At 41.9% G+C, this 24,569-nt stretch overlaps 1 protein-coding gene across 17 annotated transcripts in view; it reads right to left on the reverse strand.

Annotated features, from left to right (window-relative positions):
• Positions 1-349: 349 nt before the first annotated feature.
• PCDH15 (protocadherin related 15) overlaps positions 350-24,569 on the reverse strand; it is a gene marked incomplete at its 3' end in the record, with an annotated part of 626,354 nt that continues 602,134 nt past the window's right edge. For 16 of the 17 annotated variants that reach the window (XM_081912931.1, XM_081912944.1, XM_081912932.1 and 13 more), the window contains 5 exons: positions 13,279-13,300; positions 11,713-11,751; positions 8,725-8,798; positions 7,042-7,177; positions 350-1,172 (listed from right to left, as the gene is read on the reverse strand). In XM_081912931.1, coding sequence (XP_081769057.1) covers positions 621-1,172; positions 7,042-7,177; positions 8,725-8,798; positions 11,713-11,751; positions 13,279-13,300 — 823 coding nt within the window. The remainder of the gene's footprint in view (positions 1,173-7,041; positions 7,178-8,724; positions 8,799-11,712; positions 11,752-13,278; positions 13,301-24,569) is intronic. The other variant, XM_081912937.1, reaches the window with a different exon arrangement.

Genomic DNA, 24,569 nt, shown 5'->3' on the forward strand with positions numbered 1-24,569 from the left:
CAAGGCAGCTAGTGATTTTCTTCATAGTTTGTTTCATTCAAATAAAAGCTCAACCTTCACAAGAAGGGGTCGCACAACACAGGCCACCTTTATGCAGTGTATAATCACTGAATTTATCATCCATGAGCGGCCAATTCACAGCCTGAAAATAATTTAGATCAGGGGTGTAGGATTATCAGCAGGGTAAAATCTGAAACAGCAGTGACTGGTGGTTAAAGCTTCTATGTGCTTTACCGACACATCAAACAAGTGTGTGATGGTTGCCTTCTCAGCTACAATCAACGTGATCAATCAATTTCTGTGCATTTAAGTAGCGGTTTGATGATTATTAAACAATAACTCCAGAGCCAACAAGACTAGTCCATTTTAATGATATTTGTTCAGTGAATTCGGAGCCTGTCAAAAAGAGTTGTTGGGAAGAACAATTAATTGGTACAAATGTGAGTGCAAATTCTCTGGATTTTCCCCCCACCCCTCACCCCCTTTTTACTTTAAAGCATTTTGTTCAAAGTATACAACTTATGTGCACGATAACAAAGTTCATACGGTTTTCCTCGGTGACGATAAAAAGCCTACTTTTTGTTATAAATGGGAGTAAAAATTAAAATGAAAAAGAGAGGTCACAGTTTTGTCATTGGTATGTGAAGGTTGTTCCACGGACCCATCCACAGTTCGTCGTCGTCTGACTGCGTGTGATCGCTGGGTAATTCCAAAGGCTCCTTGACATCCTCGTTGTCAACAATGGACTCCTGCTCTTCTGTGCTTTTCAACCTGTTGCCCCCTGACTTTGTTCCTGTGTTATCAGCGTCTATAGCGGAGGATGCAAAGGAAACACTACACGGTCTTGTGTTCAGTTTGTCACTAGATGATGCCCCCGTTGAAAACGTGTTGAGTGGGACGTTCTCCTCGTGTGTCACTGCCAACTTATCAAGTTTCTTGAAATGTTTCCCCAGCCTCACAGGGGATGTGACCTTTAAATTGTTTGAGAGGCAACTGCGCCGGGTTCGAATAACCGAGCCATTTTGGGCAATGTAGATGTTCCCGTTGATATTGGTTTGAATGTTGGGGTTGCTGAGACGATTCCTCTGGCTTTCTGGGGCACTGTCCTCTCCAGTGGAGCTGGTCTCATACTCGGGATCAACAACCAGCTTGATCCTTTTTTTCCTCGCCCACTGAGTGATGACAAAGAGAGAGAGAAATCAATTATTTTATAGTGTAGGTTTTTTTTAATGCATAGCACTGGCAGCTCCGTTGCTTCCACTAGAAAACAAAATTAGGTAAGTGAACAATTTCCTTTTAAAAAATCAATTTACGGTAACTGCACTAAAATATGCTGAATGACTTGTTAACCACTGTGTATTGAGATTAAAACAAGGAATGCCTCAATATGGATATTTTTGTTTCAGAAATGAAGTAGAGGCTATTTACATTAATATCTATAATAAAACAGAGGGGGGAGGAATGTGTGAAGCAACAAGTCTTATAAACATCTCTCATCTCTCACTGGACACATGCAGGAAAACACTTTATTCATGACCTGGAAGGGAGGAAGCAAGTAGAATCTAGATTTTGATTTCTGTGGTGGCCAGTGATTACAAAGCACTTCTGAACTGCCTTTGTCTAGTTCCCCCCCAGACGTCACTGGACTACAACTCCCATCATGCTTGAATATTGGCTGTGTTAGGTGGGGTTGATGGGAGTTGCAGTCCAACAAGATTAGGAGTTGGGGAAGGCTGCTCTAGAATCTCTGTTCCCTGACACCATTTGTATAATGAACTGAAGGTGTTTTCAAGTTAACATGCTTGGTTTTGCATTTCTATTAGTGTTGGCAGGAGTGGATTCTCTATATTGGAAAGACTTGGGAAATGAAACACACTGAGGTATCTTCCCAGGAAATGGTGTGATGTCATCTTCAGGCTGATCCGTTTGACCCCATAAGCCAACCAGTGAGCCCAAGCTGCAGAAAATATGGGTGACTTTTCCTGGGACTCTCTCTGAAAGCCTGAGGTTTAGTTCTCTCTGAAATACATTCAGCTGAGGCAGTAGATTACAAATGACATCTTATCTCTTGATATGCTTACCTCCATGATCAGATACTGAACTTACATAGAGTTATATTCATGATAACTGTCTCTGTCAGACATAACCAAACTCCCAAAGTTTTCACACCATAAACACAAGCAGATAGATGAACTAGCCTTAGAGATCAACAGGGTATGTACAATATGCCAATAGGGTACATATTTGGAAAATCATTATCACTTCCTCCTAGAATTAATCACTTGAAATATTGTATTGTAATATCAGCTCATGAAGAGCACTTGACATTTCTGCTTCAAGGAGATCACTGCACGAAAGCAGTGGTATTTTACAGCTTGACAATCTTAGTTTCTGAAGCAAGTGTAACCATGTGGATGTTGCAATTAAAGGGGATGGGGAATACCACATGAAACCATGCTTATCCCCACATGATGTCTCGCTAGCATGAAAATCCAATGCGTGTAAGGATTTGCTCGTTTACATTAATCGAATTACAGTACACAAACCAAAACTTTGGAATAAACCAGCCAAATATAATTGCAACAGATTCAATATAATTATTAATTATCTTCATAATTGGCCTCCCAATCTGAGCACTAACCATGTAAATTTAATGAAAAATAATCTATCTAGTTAATAAGTAGTTTCCATGCTAAATAACGAAACTAGCTATAAGCAATTTGGGTAGGCATAGAATTTATGCAAATAGTTCTTCAGTGAAAAGGTTTATATATATATATATATAATATAGCAATTTGATTTCTAAGGCACAGAGACATCTTTAGAAAATGCAAATCACACAGTGGTAGAAATAGACATATCTACCCCTCTCCCCCAATATTTAAAGAAACCGCTAATTCACACACGCTGGCTGTTTGCTTGATTACTGCAGCTTCAGCTTTTCTGAGTAAATGAACCATCTCACAGCACAAGCACCAGAGGAAGAATGTTCATAGCAGCTCACACCACTTCAAACACAACCCCATTCACAGGAGTTTGCCTTCTACTAAGGATCAGGAAATGCTGAGAAATCAAGAATCACGTCTGGACTCAACCTGATCAATCAATCAACCAACCCATCAATCAATCAGTAATAAAAGTTTTGTTGTCAAGGTTGTTGTAATCTGGACAAGCCATCCTGTTTTTAATTATTCTTATTATTTTAGCCCCTGTGCAGTCCTATTAGTGTGTATTCAAGTTCATGAAGCTGTTCAGCTAGGAGCCCTTAACTCTTCTGCAAAACATTTTTTTTAATGGAAGAGAGTGGCAGGCTGGCTACTGGCTGGTTCCCAAACTGTGTCTGAGACTTGCATAATGCTCCCTCCCTCCTAAAAAAGCAACACAGAGAGAGCACAGCAAACCAAAACCACACCTCACTGCACACTGTCTACCTCTTGTTCCACCTCCTGTGTTCTAAAAAGATGTAGAGTCACTGGGATTTTCTGACTCAGCAGTATCTGCAATCCTTGTGGGCCCTTTCTTCCGAATCCTCTCCCTTTTGGGGACATCTTCAGAATCTGTTGGAGTCGCTGAGCTCTTGCTAGTACCTCTCTCTGCCTCACTGTCCTCCTCTGGGTCAATTTCGTCATCACTGCCCCCTCTCTGTTTACTAGAGGTTTCAATGTCATCTGACTCCTCTTCTATAGCTGATGGTGGCTCTTCTTCTTCTTCTGATAGTTCTTCTATGGTGTCATCTAATTCACTTCCTCCTGTAGATGACCGGTTCTTGAGACTGGACTTGGAGCTCCTGCTTTTTTTTGTCCTGGCAGTAACTTCGCTGCTGACGGAGCTCTGCAACGATGATGACATCTTGGACTCTGTATCTTCGGACGCTTTGCTCTGAGAATCGGAGGTTTCGTCTTCGGAGCTGCTGCTACTTGAACTGGACCCGGATGAATCTGAATGCTCTTCATCAGAGTCCACTGTGCTTTCAGTGGTTTCGTCTTGGTCTAGCGTCACTGTCAAGTAGTCTTTATCAGAGGCAGAGGTGCTGCTTGCAGACGACGACGACTCACTTGAAGACGACGACGTCCTTCTCCTTTTCTTCCTGCCGTAGTCGCTCACTTCAGACTCGCTTTCCGCCGTGACGCTGATTGAAATCCCTGACTTCGAGTCCGATTCACTCACTTCCTCTGATGTGCCACGCTCGCGGAGTTTCTTGGAGGTGCGCTTCAAGGCACGGCCAACCTTCTTTGTCGATATCACGTCACCAGCTGATTTCTGGAAATAGCTTCCCTTGATAACCATGCTGTCTTCTCCTTCCGCTTGGCGAGCTGCTGCCTCCAGCTCTGCGTAATCTGCATCTTTCCCTTTCACTTTCTGCAGCATCATTGGGAAGATCTTTGCCTTCTTCCAAGGAGATGGTGTTGCCTCTGTGGTGGTTCCTGGCTTGGGGGCACTAACTGCTATTCGGCTCAGCTGCATCACTGCTTTGAGTTTCTTCCTTCCCTGGCTGGGGCCTGACTTTATAGCCGCCACGTCACCTACTGCACTAATAGCTACTGGAGGCCCTGGCCTCTGACTTACAGCTCTTCTGGGAACAACTGCACCAGGACTTGTCCTCTGCAAATCATAAGAAATGGAGCTTAGTTATAATTTTAGAAAGCTGGCTGGCTTGAAAACATGTTGCCCTAAAATGCTTTGCGGCAGGAAGAAATGAAAAGTTAATTGCAAGGGAGAGGGGAAGAAGCAAAATAAGTACATGGATTAGACTTGTTTTTAACATCACCACTGGTAATATCTAAGGAACAATGAAACTAAAGTAGTTGTGAAAGTCATAGGCCAAGTCTTTTTTTGGGGGGCGGGGGCGGGAGATCTCCGTACGGCTTGCAGTGGAGGCAGAAGACAATTCTATGGCACAGTAACTTGAAACTTCTGCATATGTTTACACCAGACCTTTTTGATTGTTGCCTGTACCAAAGGCTTTTAGATATGCACTAGTTATATGATAATTTAAAACCACAATTGTAATAAAATGCACTTTATCACTTTAGCCACTAGATGATGCTGCAGCGCTGAAAATGAATAGATGTCAAAGAAACCGTTTTAAAACTCTCTCTTTCCCCCTCTGCTCCGCCATATAGAACCATCTAGAGCCCTAAACAAGTGGCCTCTTGAATTTCTCTATCATATTTATTGGCGGAGGCACAGACACTCCCCCTTTTTTCCCCTAAGGTATTTCCTGGCCACCCTTTTGCATCCTTGCAATGCTCCAGAACTAGAGTTCCCCTGAGGCCCCTGGGGGCTGGGATGGCAGCTTCCACCAAAGAATACTGCGAATAAAATACTGCAAAAAAGAAACATTTCAGGCATTTTCTCAGGAAAATGCCTTCTGAGATATTTCAGTTCAGTTCTAGGCATATATTACAGATGCTGTACAGCTTGTCACCAGATTGCAGCTGCAATGTACACGACAGATCGTGTGAATTGCCTAGATTGTGCGTTTACTAACCACTCACCAATACCAGCCGCAGTACAGTAAATAACGACGTGCTCTTGCTGACATGATTTTGGTGACCAGCATTTGCATAGTTTACTTCTGTGGGGTGGAGTCCAAGGACAAGGTTGCTATTTTTCAGCAGCAGATCAGGCTTGATAACATATTATTAGGGCTTTGGTCATGCTACAAGATTGGTCTCAGTTTTATAGTGCCCACAAGGAGGAATGTCTCTGAAGATGCAGAGAGTACACTTCCTTCCTCTCAATCCTCTACATCATGGGTAGGCAAACTAAGGCCCGGGGGGCTGGATCCGGCCCAATCACCTTCTAAATAGTGCCAGGAATCAGCGTGTTTTTCAATGAGTAGAATGTGTCCTTTTATTTAAAATGCATCTCTGGGTTATTTGTGGGGCATAGGAATTCGTTCATATTTTTTTCCAAAATATAGTCTGCCCCCCCCCCAAGGTCTGAGGGACAGTGGACTGGCCCCCTGCTGAAAATGTTTGCTGACCCCTGCTCTACATCTGTCTACTATCCCAGAGGCAGGCGACAGCAGAGGGAGCTCTAAATCAGGGCCAGGGAAATGTAGCTTTCCAGATGCTGTTGGATTCCAACTCCCATCAGCCCCAGTTGGCATGGCCAATGGTCATGGCATGACCAATCCACAGGTTTTCTCCACCCTGGTCTATGTCATCCACTTGACAAGTGGGATATGGAAGGTGAAGATAAGAGACATATGACCCTTCACTCACTGTATTCTCATAAGCACCAGCTTCTCAAGATGATTGGGGGGGGGGGCTGACGTGACGTCCTGACATCACACGTGTGCCTTCTCGTGATGTCCTGAAGTCACAAGCGTGACATCATGCAACGTTGCAATGAGCCAGGGGCAGAGCTGAACGCCCTCTGAACATTGAGGGGGCCCAGCACCCTCACAAAAAACATGGGGGGGCCTCCAAAGTGCCTTGGCCCCAAGGAGCCGGCACCCATGCATAGGCTGCCACGTATAATTATAAGATATATTTTAAAACATATCTACTATGGCAGGGCTGTTTTTGGACTACAATTTCCATCTACCCTGACCACCGGTCTTGGAGTTGTAGTCCCAAAACAGCTGGAGACCCACATTTGGGAAACCCTGTACTATGCTATCACTCTTTCCCACAACTCAAATTTTTGATTCACAAAAATTCAAATACTGAAGATGGTAACACAATGCGGTCTGGGGTGGAGAACACTGCTTGGCTGTGTTTGGACAGAAATCTGCTTGGCTTGGAGCAGCTGCCACCTCCCTCAGCAGCCTCACTTCCATGCCACAGTGATTAGGAAGTCACCCCAGATAAGTTTATTAGAAGGGCAAGTGGCTTTGGAGGAGAAGAAGTGAATGCAAAGCTTTCCTTCCACAAATGTCCTTCCATTCGCTTACCTCAGAATTGACGCTGACCCTGTCAGAACCGAAAAATTGTTTACCAAATGTCCACATGTCCTGTTAGGAGCTTTGATATATTTGCAAAAGGTCAATACATTTGGAACTGGAAAAAATAAATAAACGAATAAACCTACGTCTGCTTCTGCTGTAGGTCCCTGTGGGCTATAATAGTAGCCGCCATCGCTTTCCACGACCACTTCGCCATACTCATCATACATTCCAGAAGGAGACAGCAATCGGCGACGACTTCCGTATTGAGGCAATTCGTACCTGGGGGAAAAGCCAGGTACAGACATCCTCTATGTTTGTATCCATGTTGGTTGTGTATACTCACAAATACATGCAAGAGCACTCATCCTTAGCTTGCTTGATTCCTTTTTTTAAAAAAGTGAGTACTCTTGTCACCTGCCTTTGGCCTCCTATAGTTTTATAGCAAACTGTATCTTATATATGGTATCTTCCTGGTGGCAGTGAGGAAAGAGGGACACACACACACACATATACATACAATTTTTTAAAATAAAAAATTGCCCTTTTGTTTTCCTACCTCAGTCTTATTCTTGTACAGCTATTTTGAGGAACTAGGGGAAAATGTCAGGGGGGGGGGTCACAACAAAACTGCTATGAAGCCCACGGAAGATACACATGTGTAGGTAATGTAGCCATCACTCTGACACTACTGTCAGTCACAACAAAGGATGGGTGAATCAGTCAATTTTGGTTTCTCTTGGTTTCCTGTTATTCTGTTTACAAGTTCAGTTCTTTTCATTTTCACATCAGTTTGCATTTTTTTAAAAAGAGGTTCTCGTGAAAATTAAGCAGCTATCTATCATCTATCTATATCAATATATCATCTATCTATCTATCTATCTATCTATCTATCTATCTATCTATCTATCTATCATCTATCTATCTATCTATCTATCTATCTATCTATCTATCATCTATCTATCTATCATCTATCTATCTATCTATATCTATCTATCTCTATCATCTATCTATCTATCTATCATCTATCTATCTATCTATCATCTATCTATCTATCATCTATATCTATCTATCTATCTATCTATCATCTATCTATCTATCTATCTATCTATCTATCTATCTATCTATCTATCATCTATCTATCTAATCTATCTATCTATCTATCTATCATCTATCATCTATCTATCATCTATCTATCTATCTATCTATCTATCTATCTATCTATCTATCATCTATCTATCTATCTATCTATCTATCTATCATCTATCTATCCATCCATCCATCCATCCATTAAATTTATATTTTGCCCTTCCTCTTGAAGGAGCCCAGACTGGCAAACTTTAATGCAAACTTCTCCTAAAATACACATTGTTGTATGCAATCTTTCTTAATATACATTTTGCGAAGCAATTTCCACTAATATAATGTGTTTTTCTATATTATCTGCATCAATATATGCACTTTGCCTTGCATATGCATTACTGAACATATTAATTATCCAGAGAACAACATTTCAAAATTCAGAGAAGTGCAGATTTCGAAGTATTGTTGTGTTTCAGCCAATTGTTTTGGAAAACACAGCTTAGGCTGGTTTGACTTTAACGGTGAACTGAATCAAATTTCTCCCCCATCTCTTGTCACAATGGGAGACTAGAATACTATTTTATACTGTACTTGGCCCTGTCCTTGGAAGCAGCGACAAATAAATCTAGTGTAAAGAAATCTAGTGTAAAAACTGCTTGGCCATGCCTAAAGCATTCCATTCGATTCTTGCTCTGGTTAGCATGTAAAGTTGTGAAGTGGTATAGAAAATGCAGAATGAATAATACCCATGTTCATAACTGTAGTAATCTTGCCCATAGTACTCTTGGCCAGGATCAATTCCAGATTCCATAGAAAGTTCCTGTTTGTCACAATACCAAGAAAAAGAGAAAAAGAAAGCTCAGTAGGAATACACAAACCCATAGATCTTAAAGAGCCCTGAGTTCATGTGTGAGAAGGGTATGAGCACAGACAAAAAGATAAAAGTTGCTGGGTCCTTTTTATCCTCAACCTTTGGCACTGGAATAATAATACAAATAATAATCCCAGGGGTTTTTCTCCCTTTAGTGCCAGTGCTCAGATGTGGGAGACATAAAATATTCTTCTGTGGTGCTCTTCAGAATTCTCAGCCAGCAGTGGGGCTGAGGCAAGGGCAATGGGAGCTTCAGACACATTTTTGGAATATGCCTACGTCTATTTCAACTTTCAAGAGGATCCAGTTGACAGAATCTGACTAAAGCTGAAAGAACAATATTTTGTTATTGTACTTTCTTTACAAACTATTTTCTCTGACATGATGGGATCATCCTGAATGTGGTATCATATTTCTAAAAAAAATAAAATAAATGTCAAGTTTTGCTTTCCTGCCCCCAACTTCGTTTTATATCACTGCTAAAAACATACTCTTGAGCCAAAGAGGGAGAATTCATTCTCAGTACTCTTATTCCCATGATATAAATTACACAACTACCATACAGTTGTTAAATAATTATTGTACAATTTCTTTATTTTTATTCACTATAGTGTACTTGGATAAACCATTGTAAGTCATGAATACATGCATTTGTCTGAACAAGAATGCACTTCAACAGTTGCATGAAGTGTTCTCCTGTGTTCTCTGGTAGGAGTGTAAAGAGGTCAGGGGGAAGTTAGCAGTCTGAGAGAAATGAAATGAAACGCCATGGTGATAATTATCCTAAAGCTTAAAAAGGTAAAGGTAAAGGTACCCCTGTCCATACGGGCCAGTCGTGTCTGACTCTAGGGTTGTGCACCCATCTCACTTAAGAGGCCGGGGGCCAGCGCTGTCCGGAGACACTTCCGGGTCACGTGGCCAGCGTGACAAAGCTGCATCTGGCGAGCCAGCGCAGCACACGGGAACGGCGTTTACCTTCCCGCCAGTAAGCGGTCCCTATTTATCTACTTGCACCCCGGGGTGCTTTCGAACTGCTAGGTTGGCAGGCGCTGGGACCGAGCAACGGGAGCGCACCCCGCCGCGGGGATTCGAACCGCCAACCTTTCGATCGGCAAGTCCTAGGCACTGAGGCTTTTACCCACAGCGCCACCCGCGTCCCATGCTAAAGCTTAGTCAATGTAAAACACAGTGCCTGTTCACAGTAGTGTTTGTTTTAAGTTATGATGATAAATATCCTAACATTGATCGTTAGTAATGAATAGTCACTGCAAGTATTTTACATGCATCTAAGGAAGGGGTAAGAGAATCTGCAGTCAGACATTGTTTGACTACAACTCCCTGACCATCAATGATGCTGGCTGCAGCTAATGAGGGTTCGAGTCCAACAACATCTGGAGGAGTAGGGGGGCCACCAGTCCCCCACTCCTGAGCTAAGCAGACATATTTCAAGTTGCTTGGAAACTAAACTTATAAAAATAGTGTGAAGTAGAGTGTTTTTCTTTGAAACAAATTTTAACAGTTGGAGACATTAAATATGGGGAGGCAGTAACAAAACTCTCTATCAAACTTGCTTGGAGGGATGTTATGGTCAATCATGCACAGCTTACGTTGCAGCAAGAACAACAAGCAATCATCATGGATTACCAAAGGACATACCAACAGGGGGGAAAAGGCTGATACAGCTCATGACATTAATATCTCCTGAATCACATCCATATTGTTTCACTATAATAGCCATGAGTTGTTACAACGTGCTCTGCTGGGCAGTATCTATGGCTGGTATCCTAGTTCATTCTGCTAAAAGCAGTTGGGCCTGTACTGAAGTAACATCTTTTTCATGGTTGGGGAGCCCAGGATCAAGCCTTGAAGATGTGCAAATCTGACACCACGTGGATTGTTGAGTTGGCATAAATACATATGATGCATGCACCACTTGCTTCCAAGACATGGTCCCTCTTCCTTTTGAAACCCAAAGAAGGATCAAGCATGTGAGAATGTGAGTATGTCGAGATGTGCAAACTTCAAGCTTGAGGGATCTATGTTGGCATTTTTACTAGAACCTCAAAGTCTACTAGCCAAAATTTGGTGCAAAAGGCATACATGTAAAATTAAAGAATTTTAGGTCAGAAAGTTTTTTTTGGAATACTAGAATCCTTCTACACAAAAAATTCTTCCTCCTGGTTTATCCCCAGGATATATTTATTCCAGCAGTGAGAAAGGCATTTTGTTTTTGCCATTGTTAAATAATTGAGAGTCAAAAATCCTTGCCAGTCTTCTGCAAATCACTACTAGATCAAGGGCTGCCTTCTTCCTTCTGCTTTTATGTGTTCTGCATTGCCTTGTGCAAGATATAATTCTGGCTTTCCTCACGTGGAGGATGATACTATGGCCTGAACCTCTAAACCAAGTCTTGCATTTCATAACTAAAGCACAATCACTTATCAACATACTTTACAAAGAATTGAGGGTATCGTTCATGCTGCTAATGAAAGTTCTTAAGATTATTAGAGCATAAAGGGTGCTTGTAATTATCATTCAGCTTCTTGAGTATAGCTTATAACACTGCAGTTAATTGAGTTATTTGGGACAAAAAGGATCTTGGGACAGTTTGAGTAACAGCAGAGAAGCTATAGAAATATGTCAACTTTAAAATCACACAACTGAAGTCAGCAGGCTCAGGTGCATGAAAATATCACAGTATTGCCAAATAACTTGTCAGGATAAATACACTGAAAAACAAATTTAAAAACTTGTTTTCTCCTTCAGTGTTAATGATAAGGAAGTGCCAAATGTATAATTGTGTGTCAGAAGGTATTCTATATGAGTGCTCCCAAAGTTCTAGAAGAAAGTGAGAAAATTGTACCTCTGGTCTGAGAAGGGACGGCCTCAGCAATTGCTGTTGCTGACAAAGAAAATTGGAAACAGAAACAGGTTGATGAGAAAGATATAACAGAAAATGCAAGTAATTTATTTTGAGGTTGAAGGGTTATGAGGTAACCTTTAAACCAGCACGACAACAGTAGTTTTGCTTATGACTCTAATGGCCAAAATATTGCTCAGAGCTAATTTAGTTCTACTCTAATGATGGATTTTCTCAAGGCAAAAGGGCAAAGCCACTTCAGATCCACATGTATTAAATTCAGCTTCACTGCCCTGTGATTTGGCAAAGGTCCCAACAGGCCATAGATGTTCTTTACTCTAGGGAACTGGTTCCTACAGTTGTCAATATTGTCATCTTCTTCCAAGACATTTATACTTATTCTGAACAGATTCCTGAGTCCTGAGTTAGTTTTGAAGAGTGACCACATGTAACAATCAATCAATCAATCAATCAATCAATCAATCAATCAATCAATCAGTCTTTATTGTGGTCAAAGACCAGACAGGGCCACATGTATAATTTACAGATTTCCTCTTCAAAACTCACATGAAGAGTTATTTCTGGAGGGAAAAGTTACAATTAACATACTTTGGTGTCGTCTATCTATATATAACTGAAGCTAAATGTGTATTTTGATCTGGGAAATCTGTTCTCAAGTAGAAAATGTTTATTGTAGCAGTTCTAGCCAGTGCTTTTTTTCTAGCGAAAAAGGTGCCAGAATGTACCTCCCTTAGAATACCCACCTGAGCCCAAAGAGGGTCTTCTCACCAGCCAGAGGTTTGTTGAGGGTGCTCAACTGAGGCGAAGGGCGCCTTTCCATGCCTCAGCTGAGCAACTTAACAAGCCCCCTGCCCATGCCACTCCAGCTCACATATCATATGGATTTCCCATATATCAGCTGTTAGCTGAGGGGCTGAAGAGCCTCAATAAAGCCCAGATGTACATCCAGCTCATGAGGACACCCTCTCTGGAGTCTGTAAGGGATTTCATCTTTGTGCTCTCAGGAGGGTCTCCTTGCGAGCCAGACGTGCAGGGGGACTTTGCTGAGGCGGGTCAGGTCTCTCCTCCCACTTCTGGGGCCCAGCTGAGAGGTGCCAGCACACTGTTCTGGCAAGTTCTGGTTCTAGCTCCCTGAGCTCATTTATCTCACAACTGCCAGTCCAACTGGGTTTTGAACAACAAATGGGAGAGAGGCTTTCATATATTCTTATGCACAATGCTTTGTGCAGGCCCTATTCATGAAACGCTCCAACTTCTAATGCTCAGACACTAGGCAAGCATTCATGCAAAAACTACTTTTTAAAAATATAATTACAGAATTTGGAAAGGCATTTCACAAAACAGGTACCGAGGAGATGCCAGGTGTGCTGTATTTGGAAATCCCTGAGTGGACGCCACTTGCAGCTCTGCAGATCCTCAACTCTCATTGATAATGCAGTTTAAATGTTCAGTGAGTCAAATAATATAAAATGCAAAAATTATCCAAGCTATGCTGAAGAAAAGAAATGTAAATGGTAACTTCTTCCTAAAATATAGGGTGTGTCTTACCTCTTGCTGTGCATATCCACGCCTGAAATTAAGCACAAGAAAAATAGGACATTAATCCAGCTATTCAAGTTGTAAATATTAATATCCATTTTACCAATATCATTTTCTTCAAAATGTAAAGACTTTGCAATAGAACATTATGGGCCTCACAGTACATCCCATTGAATTCTGTAGAACTACCCTAAAACAAATAACATGGCTTATAGATTATGTTGCATCCTTATGAGGACTTCTCCTTGCTGTGCTTCAGGTTCCCAGTCTAGAAGGTCCTTGAGACTTAATTTGACCCATGACTGTGGGAGGCAATCACATTTTCTTTGTTTCACCTTTGTTTAAAAAGGGCATCAAAGGCATTAACATGAAGGTGGCTCTTGGCAAATGCATTGGAAATAATGATCAAGATACAAAAAAACAGATAATGATGGCAACAGTATGAAAATAGGCCACAAATATCTTAAGTACTGGATTACTGCGGGTTTCTTTTGATTATTACTGCCAACAGAATAATAAAAATGAGAACCCAAAATTGACCAAGGAAGGCAAGGTTCATTTGACATGGGCTGGATACCATATCCTAATCCTAGATCTCCCAAGGAGATATGCATAACTCTCTCCCCCCCCCCCTCGGAACACATAGAAGCAAAGGTGGAAATCTATTTGTAGTTAAAAGCTGCTGGCCACATGTCAGATATTCAAAAGCCTTCCCCTTGTATCTACTGCTCTTGGAACCTTCCATAGGGTCCCTTCAGAAAGTCAAGACACATCTAGGAAGATCTTCCATCAAATCTGTAGTTCAGATGGAACTGTGGTTGGAATGGAACATACTGAAAAACAGGATCTGCCCCTCAGAAATAAGTTTCCTGGTAGCATCTCATGTATCACAGTACTGAATAGCTTAAAGCCAATGGAGGGTTGGACCCAGAATTAGCTTACTTAGAGTAGGCACATTAATGGCTCTACAAGTTAGTCATGACTAAATTAGGTCTCACTGATTTCAATGGACCTACTCCAAGCTGGAGCCAACCAGGAGAAATTTCAAAGCAGCTTGGGAGTTTGGATGGTGGAGCTACAGGTCAGTAGCGGCTGCTGAGGTGGCCCTGGTGGGACACCATCACTCTCCTGGCTTCCCAACACAATGGGTTACTGTGGAGGGGGTGAGGTGCAAGGAACCTGGCCTTGTGGTGGCAGGAGTGGCAGACTGGCTCTGCCACCATGGACCAAGCACCCCCCCTCCTTCCCGGGAAGTGCCAGTCAGCTGCTATGTTGAGAAGCCAGGAGAGCAACAGTGTCACATTGCTTCACTGGCTATTGGGTCGCATCCAATGCTTCTGTTGACAGAAGTCTTTCATCTGGAATTCCTTTTCTTCCCCATTCCACCTTCCATCAGTAGAAGGGAAAGATTGCAACCCACTGAATGGGGAACTGTAGTTTGTTAAGGGTTCCAGGAAACTATAACTCTGTGAGGAGTACAGTACATTTCCTAGGATTCTTTAGTGTGTGGGATGTGCTTTAAATGTTTGGTGTGTACACAGACAGAATCTTTAAATGACTTGCTAGGCAGACAACGATCCCATACACCGTTACTTGGGAAAAAAACACAATTGGATTTACCAATTGGAATGCAAGTAGCTGTGGCTTCCCCTACCCATTTTCTCTGATACCTTTGTTCCACCCCATGCTTCCCATTGTAGAAAGCTGGATTCAAAATGTGCTGCAGAGTGGATGTGGCAGGAGAAGGGCAGAAGGTGAAATGGGCAGCTGCTGTGTTGTATGCTTGATCTAGCTGCCAAAGGGAGACCATCCATTTCCAGGGTGCAGTTTTGAAGACTTAACATTTTCTCACGACATATCCCACTAAATTCAAGGGGACTCAGCCCCCCAGTAACTGTGCATTGATTGCCAGATTAGGCGTTTAATTGCATGCTTATGGACAACTGGTTTTAGTCAGTTTTAAGAGCACTTAAGTTCCTCTGGACTGATCTCTTCATGTTCTGTTTAGGACTTACATTTTTTTATCTTGAAGCAGACATGCTCACAATTATATTAAGGCTAAACTAGTAGAGAGACAGCAGATGAGGGAAAGAATTTAATGACACCTAGGGGGAAAATAAAGAAGAGTCTGGAGGATCACATTTAATTTTTAATATTACCATCTGCAAAGCTTTTCTATTAGCATTCAGCTTGTGTATTGGATTATCAGAGGTAAATTATTGCTGTAGTCCATTTGATAGGAAAGTAATGAACATCTAAAATGGAGATTTATCGCTTGGATTATCAATGACTTTTCAAAGTCTACCTAAGCAGTATTGCTTTATTCTTTTGTATGGCATGTTCCATTGCTACCTCATGGTTAAAACTCTGGCTGCCTGCTGCTTCTTAGCAAAGTGCCACTGAAAGGAGGAAACCTGAAGAGCAAAAATGGCAGAGAGCAGCAGGGGAGCTTAACTTTCCCTTTTTCATTATTCCACAGAAACACCTTCACACAACCACTCCCACCCCAGTTGACGTTCCTGACCAATAGAAACATAGATCTGAAAGTTGTGGGGGGGGGGAGTTGTTTGAGAGGCCATAATTTATAGGGAGAAGCAGCAGGCAGGAGAAGGGCAGCTTAAGCCTTCTCCCACCTACTGATTTCCTCCTGAAAACCCACCGGATAAGGTTTCAGGTACAGTATATCCTCACAATGGCAATATGGACCTGAAACCCAAGATGTGACGAGTCACTGGGTGGGAAGAAAAGACCTTGCCACCCACTTCCTTGTCCTCATTGTTATTCCCTATGAATGCAACTTTGCAGAAATGAGGTTGTGGTCAGGGTTTTAAGGCACACGGTGGCAATAGAATGTGCAACTCCACCCACTGTCTCCAAAACCAAGATGGCTCAGATCCCAAGTGGCAATTCTCAAAAGCACTTCTATGTTTACATAGAGACTGGCAATAATACTTCTTCAGCTGGCCAGGTCGCAGCTTCCCAAGCCTCAATGATCATGTTCTAGATGGTTCAATCTTCAGAGGATGTTTTAAAGAGCCGCCACTAGAAGGAAGAAGCTAATCGTCTCTGAGCACACACTTCTGTGATCCAAAGTTGCAAGCAAAATAAGAAACACTATTGCTTTAATTCAGGGATGGGGAAGCTGCAGGCCTCCAGATGTAGTTGGACTACAGTTCTCATCATCCCTGATCACTGAGCAGGCTGGCTGGACCTGACTGAAGCTGGAGTTTAGCAACATCAGGAGCTGAGGAACTGATATAGTGTCAAATAAAACTGTTCATAACAAAACATTACATAATAGTTATGTATTAACCTGCAAACTGTTCATAATAAAACCGAAATAATACTTTTCTTTCTCTCTTATTTTTATAAAACAGATCTCAAAATGTTTTGGCAATGGTTGCCATGCTATTGCCCTATGTATTAAAGGAAAACTGGAGAAGAATCAATATACATTATATTTCTTATACACATGCAGTCGTTACTAGAAATCCCACCACCACATTTACCAGTCTCTTAAGTTGCACTCAGTATGTACAACCAATGATCTTTTAGATAATTTTGAATTCCTGATAACTTTGGTTTTCAATCTTTCTTTCTTAAAAGTAAGGCACATTTCTAATCATTATTGTTACGAAGATGAAAAAACTTGAAAATGCATTTATGGTTTGGGCTAAATGTGAAAGCTAATTGTAATTCTAGTGGCTTGAAGGAAAACCATAGACCTATCTCCTGCAAACTGTCAACATTTCTGGATTACTATTCAATGAATACTAGTAGCTGAGCAAAAATCTCTTAAATCTCAAAGAACAAATAATGATATATAATCATGTCCAAACAGCAGCAGATGTCAGAACACTTGCTGTACATATACACCACTTCTGGATACAAGAAACATAATTTGCACAATTGTTTGCATACTGTCCTGCAATTTTTTGGTGATACAGATTTAAAGGAGTTACAATTTGTCAACTCCAGTTACTGGATGGATAGATTCCTATGTGTATTTGCCTTACTCTAAACATATTTTAGTTGTTATCTTGTATGAAACCCAAATGATAGATCAAAATCAAAGGTAGTAAACAGAATGTAGAATTAGAACATGCTTTCTTGCAACTTTTGGCTCCTGAGATAAAGGTTTTACTACTTAAAGCTTCAAAGATACTGCCTATCTCTGTAAATGATAAATACACAGGCTCTTTTCAAATAGCTCATGGAAGGATCACTTGTTTCTCTTTAATCAGTTCCATTCTATCCTTGCTGTAAACAGAATATAGTTTTTCAGAGTCCCTCTCTGGTCTCTGATCAAATAGTGCTTCAGAGCCACTCAGAGCAGTGTCAGCTGCACTGAATTTTCAAGGGGCCTCAAAACGCCAAACTTCAGGTGTGTATGGCCCTCAAGGCTAAAAATGGCCAACTTCTAACAAGATATCTAGCACAGAGGACACTGGTCTTCCCAATGGCTTCAGACACTTTATGTTACATGATGCAGATATGTGCAGTAGGAGATCTTCTCGTGGTGCAATTTCTTTCCCTCCTGTTTTAAAAGACATTGGAGGCACCAAAAAAGTTCATAGATTTTCCCTTTACAAATGGCAGAAAATGCTAAAATAGGAAGTATGGGGAAGGAAAAAAAAACCAGGATGGTTTCAAAACAAGCGGAAAAGAAGAGTAGGCCAGCCAGAAGCCACATCCACACCATACATTTAAAGCACCAGGTCTTCCTCTGAAGAATTCTGTCAGCTATTTTTTTTGAGTGCTTAGAGTTCTAACTGTAATTCTGGGAGGAAAAGCGGGGTCTCCTAACAACTCTCAGCACCCAAAACAAACAACTGTTTCCAGAATTCTTGGGGGAAACTCATGACTGTTCATGGGATCACATTGCTTTAAATTTATGGTGTCTATGTGGCCTTAATTATGTCCACCTGAAAAGAAGTGGGGTGGTTATGGGTCTACCTGAAACATAGGTAAATGGCATCCCATCCCAAACAAAATAATTTATGTTGGAATAAAGACACCATTTATGGCCCTAAAAAGCATTCTTTAGAATGACAGCATTCATTTCACCCAGGAGATTAGTCTAAACTTTGGCTGAACTAAAGAAACCTTTGTAAACAGGCTTCTTGTGTACTGGCTGACCCACTTGCATACGGAAGGTCACACATGATTAGAGATTCATTATCCTCTTGATGAGATCCACTAGAAACTAATTTTGAAAGGCAATGGCCATTTGGTTCTGAATAATTTAGTGCTTTGAAAAATACGTTCTTCAGTAATAGATTTCGCGTGCCCTCTCTGGTCTGCCCATATCAGCCCTTCAAACCCACATGACTAGCTTTGTTCAAAGTAGGAAGTGTAATGGAATCTAAACATACTACACACGTCATAGCATATGGAAACTGTTTTTAAGGACCTCAACATGATGTAAGGCTCCATCTTCAGGTTTAACCTGAATGACAGTAATTGAGGCTGCAATCCTATATCCATTTGCCTTGGAGTAAGCCTGGCGTGCTCTGGTCCATGGGGTCACGAAGTGTCGAACGACTAAATAACAGCAATAAGCCTGCTGGAACTTCATGAGGCTTACTTGCTCACAGACAGGTACATGTAATCCACACATTTTCACAAGGGCTGGAAAAAAAGTCTGGTCTAACATGAAAAGTAAAAACGAAGATTATTTTGATTTTTGCTTTAAATTATGCACAAGGACTTGACTATGGGAGGCACTCTGCCTGTGTGCTTGCTGATGCACCCTCCTAATAACAGGTTAATTTGTACACAGCCAAGGTGAGGAACCTGTGAATGATGTTGAGCTCCCAACTCTCATCAGCCCCAGCTGACACAGACAATGATGAGGAATTATGGGAGTTGTTGTCCAATAACATCTGTAGGGCCCCAGGTTCCCTACCCCTGATATACAGCAACATGATAATTTCCCAGGGGGCACCGCATCAAGGCAAACTGATCACGAGAAGCAGGAATAGGAAACCCGTAGCCCTACAGAGGCTTATGGAAACAGTTCCTCCCTGGCTACTAACTAGCATGAAGCTGACGTGAACTGGAATCTGACAGCAAACCCCTTCAGTATATCACCACCACTATTTTGATATATTCCCCACCCTTCACCCTAAGGTCCCAGGGTGGGTTGTGACAGAGTAAAGAGGTGAATCTTCAGCATTTGCCAAAAGCTGTACAGTGGTACCTTGGTTTTTGAACGTCTCGGAAGTCAAACGCTTTGGTTTTCAAACGCCGAAAACCCAGAAGTAAATGCGTCCGTTTTCGAATGCACCTCGGAAATCAAATGGCTTCCGCTGAGTCCCCCCCCCCCCCAATTTTCTCTATTGAATTTGCAGTCCGCCCTTTGCGGCTTGGTTTTCGAATGTTTTGGAAGTCAAACGGTCTTCCGGAATGGATTACATTCGAAAACCAAGGTACCACTGTATAAGGAACTTGTCAGATGCATCTCTATGGAGATGGAGTCCTACAGCTTAGGGGATGCCACGGATAATGCCCTCTCCTGGGCCACTCCCCCTAACCAAAAGTTTTAGGAGGGTGGTGGAACTAGCAAGAGGGCCCCGTCTAGTATAGAAGTATAGGAGATAGTATGTTTCTGAATACCAGTTGATGGGTAACGTAAGTGGGAGAGTTCTGTGCTGCTCATGCCCTGCTTGGTGGCTTCCCCTACACATCTGGTTGGCTACTGTGGGAACGGGATGCCGGACTAAATGGGCCAGCGGGGCTCTTATGCTTTCATGTGTCTTTTGGGGGGCCACAAGTTTCTCACCCCTGCTTTAAAGGCTGCCCTAAACTTTCCATTACTTAAAGGAACTCGAAAACTGTATGGCAGCATGTTACAGTATGTTGATAAGGCTTGAAAATTTAGCTAGTTATGCAGCACTGCAGCATTTCGTTCAATTTCAGTGCCATTCTGAAATAACAGAATGAAGCAAATTGAAACTTACAGATTTAGAAACCTCTTATTTCAGGAGTTCCTGCTGTTCCTGAAGTCGTGCTATACTCAAGAGTGCTCAAAAATGTTAAACTTCTGTTGTAGCAAGAAAAGAAAATGAATTGATTACTGTACTCACTACATAGCTGGCTATTATTGCTACTGATGACATATGCTGGACCTGAAATAAACTCCACCTTGAATAGGAGACTTTATTAAGCACAAAGCATTTTCTAATGTGTCAGCAGAACTCAAGTGATGAAGTTTGCAGCGCTTGGCTCTGGGACAAAACAGAATCTACCTTCAGCAATTTTTGATTGAGCCATCCATACTTGTCCCAAGAGCCACTGGAGAAAAAGCCAGACGGTGAAGAAAAGCGGCATATTTTTAGACCTTTAACTAAAGTACCCTTGTAATTACTTGTCTGTGCATGACTGATAATATTAGCCCAACAAACTGGCTTTAAGCTTTTAAAGTTCGCTCCAAATACATGCTTTCTTTTGACACTGTTCATTAACACTTCTCTTAAATATTAGTTTTAATATAATTATTCTGATTTGAAGGGGAAAGAGGAAAGATGTGATGAGATGAACTCACATCCTAATCAGGGTACAACAGCAAAGATCTGCGATTAAATCACCCACTGTCATTTTCTTTCATGGAAAGAATATCCAGAGTGAGACTCTTTTGCTATGGTGTTGAAGAGGGGAATCAATGCTTTCTCTGATGGAAGTCACCCTGTTTCCTATGCCCTAGATCAGTGGTAGGCAACCTAAGGCCCATGGGCCTGATGCAGCCCAATCGCCTTCTCAATCCAGCCTGCAGACGGTCCAGGAATCAGCATCTTTTTACATGAGTGGAATGTGTCCTTTTATTTAAAATGCATCTCTGGGTTATTTGTGGGGCATAGGAATTCGTTCATTATTTTTTCCAAAATATAGTCTGGTCTACCACATGGTCTGAGGGACGGTGGACCGGCCCACAGCTGAAAAAGGTTGCTGACCCCTGCCCTAGATGGACAGAAGGTAGGACATTGGAGAGTTTCCGTAGATAACCAAGGGTTTCTGACTCACTAATTGTTCAAGACTAGCAACAATTTAAAAATTGCCCCCCCCTCTTCTAAAAAAAAACTAGGCTACTGAAATGAAGAAAGCTGAGGGGGAAAACCAAGTGGATTTTGTGTATTGCAGACCTGTGAGCTCATTCTTGATACTGAAAACAAATCCCTGGTCTGTGAATATGATCAGAGGCTCCTTATTCCTTATTCCTTATTCCTTATTTTTAAGAGAATTGCCCCCTTCCACTGCCAATCACTATTTTACACCTGGCTCAGGTTGACGGACCTCTGCATTTTATGAAAAACTGCTTCTGAAGTCCACTTTCCTCTGCAAGCTAGTCTGGTGCAGTATAGACACCTCTCTTCCCCCCACTCTATAGCTAAAAGCTGTTTTGAGGGGAAATATTCAATCTCCATCTCCCCAGTGCTATTCCCATGATCCAAATAATTCCCTGCCCCTCCCTCTGCTTTTTACCACAGAATGGCAGATATTTGCCTATATAGCTCTAGCTTCTCCATCTATTTTGGCCTTTAGCCTTTTTTCTTCTTCTAGCTTGTCATGTATTCAGAGAGCCAGCTACCCAATTTAATAAAATTATCATTTAAGAAATAGGTTTCATTTGGAGTACTTCAAGCCAAATGCCTGCAAAATCTACCCCACCAAAAAACCTGCACACTTATAAATCCCTCTTTTTGTAATAATGATTCAAATTACTTTATAAGATTTGATGAAATTGGGGGAGGGGGACTTTGTGAAAGAAATATGCTGAGCAATGTAGCATGCAGAATGGGGAAACTCTGTGTTTTAATAGGAATATTTTCTTTCTTTTTTTATAAAATGCTTTTTACACAAAATAAATTACAAACGTGAAGTCTTAGAATATGCAGTGTCAGTATATGAAAAAGTAATGAAAGGCATGCTGTGGATTACAGAAAGAAGGAAGAGAAGGTGGAACGACAAATCAGAAAACCTTTATCAACATGACAAGCCTGCCATCCTCTCCAATCTACAGAACAAGATGATACGTTATTGTAATAACTTCAGCTTTCCTCCTCCCCCCCACTTTTTTTTGCTGAGTCTGTTTTGCTTGCTATCTCTTGCTTTCCAGTGACATCCAACACCTTACAGTGAAAAGTTAAGAGCTCTCCCCTGGTGAACATTTTAACGTGAAAGCAATAAGACACCACAACCCCTCTTTGCATTGCAGGGTAGTTGCTTTGCTTGTTGATACAAATGCTTTTGACAGAAGGATGCCCCCTCCCCGATAAACAAAAACCTCCCCATTTAGCATTGCATCTGAGCTAACATGTGCTTCCAGTCCGCTGATTTTAGTTCTGGAATGCCTCCTCCTCCACCTAAGAAATAAAAGCAGTACTTTTTGAAAAAGTAGATAAGGACAGCACTCCCATAGGGAAATAAGCATCATAAAATTAATCCATCTGGACCAGCTGAAGAAGGGTGTTATTATGGATTTGCAGGTTTGCAAAGTCAGGAAGAAACAGCGGAGAAAGAGAAGAGAAACTCTCAGTGATGATGACAAAGCAGTTCTGTGGATGCTGGGGTCCTGGGCAACAGGTTTGCGATGGTACCAGGTTATACATCAGGCAACATACACAGGGTTGTCATAATGCAGTGGACTGCGATGGGAATCTTTTTTCAAGTTCCTCCACTATGCAGCTCAAGTTTCCATTCTGCTGGCTGTGCTCAGTCTCAGTCACCGTTTGTGTACTTGGTGGTTCTGGCGTCGCAACTGGCCTCAGCTTGGCGATGTGCTTAGGTAAGATGTGGTTTTTGTCTATTTGACTATACATATTGGCCACAGATTTTTCAATATCTGCTAAGTTCTGGATGTTTTTAAGAATCCCCTTCAGCTCCCGGCGAGGAGGGTCAGGTAAATCAGGGATGCAGACCACTTCTTGTTTGGAGGGTGACTTGGTGTGTTTTGCAGGGGAGAGGAGCTGAGTGCTTAGAGTAGATGAAGAAGATGATAAGGAAAGGCTGGGAGGAGGGGAAGGAAATGGAAGTGGCAACGGGGGAGGAGCTGGTGGTGGGGGGAGGGGAGATGGAGGCGGTGGCGGCGGCGGAGGGGTTTTGGGTGGATCAGGAATGATTTCCACTGCTTCCACAGTAGACTGATAGGGTAAAAGATTTTGGCGAGCAGGAATTTTGATCCTAAAGGAAGGAGGAATGGGCTTGTGAGTTGGTGGAGGGGACAAATGTTCGGGAGCATCATGGTGAGTTATGATCACAGAAGGTATAGTAGACGTGTCGAGTTCAACCACCTCAGAGTAAGGACTAAGGGAGGAAAAAGAAGGCGAGAGATGGACAGGAGATGGAAGGAGGCTTTCGGTAGACAACTCAAGTGAGCTCTCTCCATCCTGAGTGCAGCTGCTATGTGTCGGTGAACGCAAACTTTTCATATCTCGGGATCTCACTTGTTTCATTTCCTGCAGGGCCTGTTGTTCAAACTGCCTTGCTTTCTCTTTGACTGATATCTTTGTGCCAATTATCTTTTTAAAGACTGGGCTGCCAACGTCGGCTCTGCGGTGCTGAATCCCTGCCCTTTCCTTCTCTGCCCTGATTCTCTCCTGCTCCCACTGAACTGGGTCCATAATGACTGCCCTACTCAAAGCATCAGAAAGTTGTCTTCTGGGAAGACGAGTTGGTAGAGTCCACGCCCGATGAATGCTTCCCAAAGGCCATCCCAACAGAGAATTTTTCAAGGCTAACTTTCTGGGAGAAAAGGGGGACAGAAAATCTTTTCTCTCTGGCAGGACCCCAGAATAAGAAGAACCCTGGATCGCACCCTCCATGTACAGAGGGTTCTGAGTTGTCAATGGGTTCTCATCAGACAAAAGCGTAACATTACTTGCAGACTTGGGGAAGTTATTGTTCAATGTTCCATTGATATTAGATTGCTTGTGGGCCTCAATAGCACGAGAGGCAAAGCTGCTTATAGCCCTCTGACGGTCCCCTTCTTCGAAGACTGACTTTTTCCCCCTGCTTTGTTGAAATTGATAGAGAAGAAAAAGACTTGAAAGAAAGAAAATAATCACAGGTAAGGAAGCATGCATGGACATTGATTTGAATGAGAAAATATAATCTGAATGCTGTGAACAAAAAACAGTGACGTCTAAAGCTTTCTAAGGATATCTAAGAATCTAGAGCTACATGTAATTAATCTATATGTAATTAAGCTACAAACACAAGACATTTATTTATTTACTAAGGGAAGTGGTTCACTTCTCTTACCAAGGGAAGGCAAATAAGGTAAACTTTGATCTTCTTAATTT

This window comes from Podarcis melisellensis, assembly GCF_964234715.1.
Source record: "Podarcis melisellensis genome assembly, chromosome: 5".
Lineage (NCBI taxonomy): Eukaryota > Metazoa > Chordata > Lepidosauria > Squamata > Lacertidae > Podarcis > Podarcis melisellensis.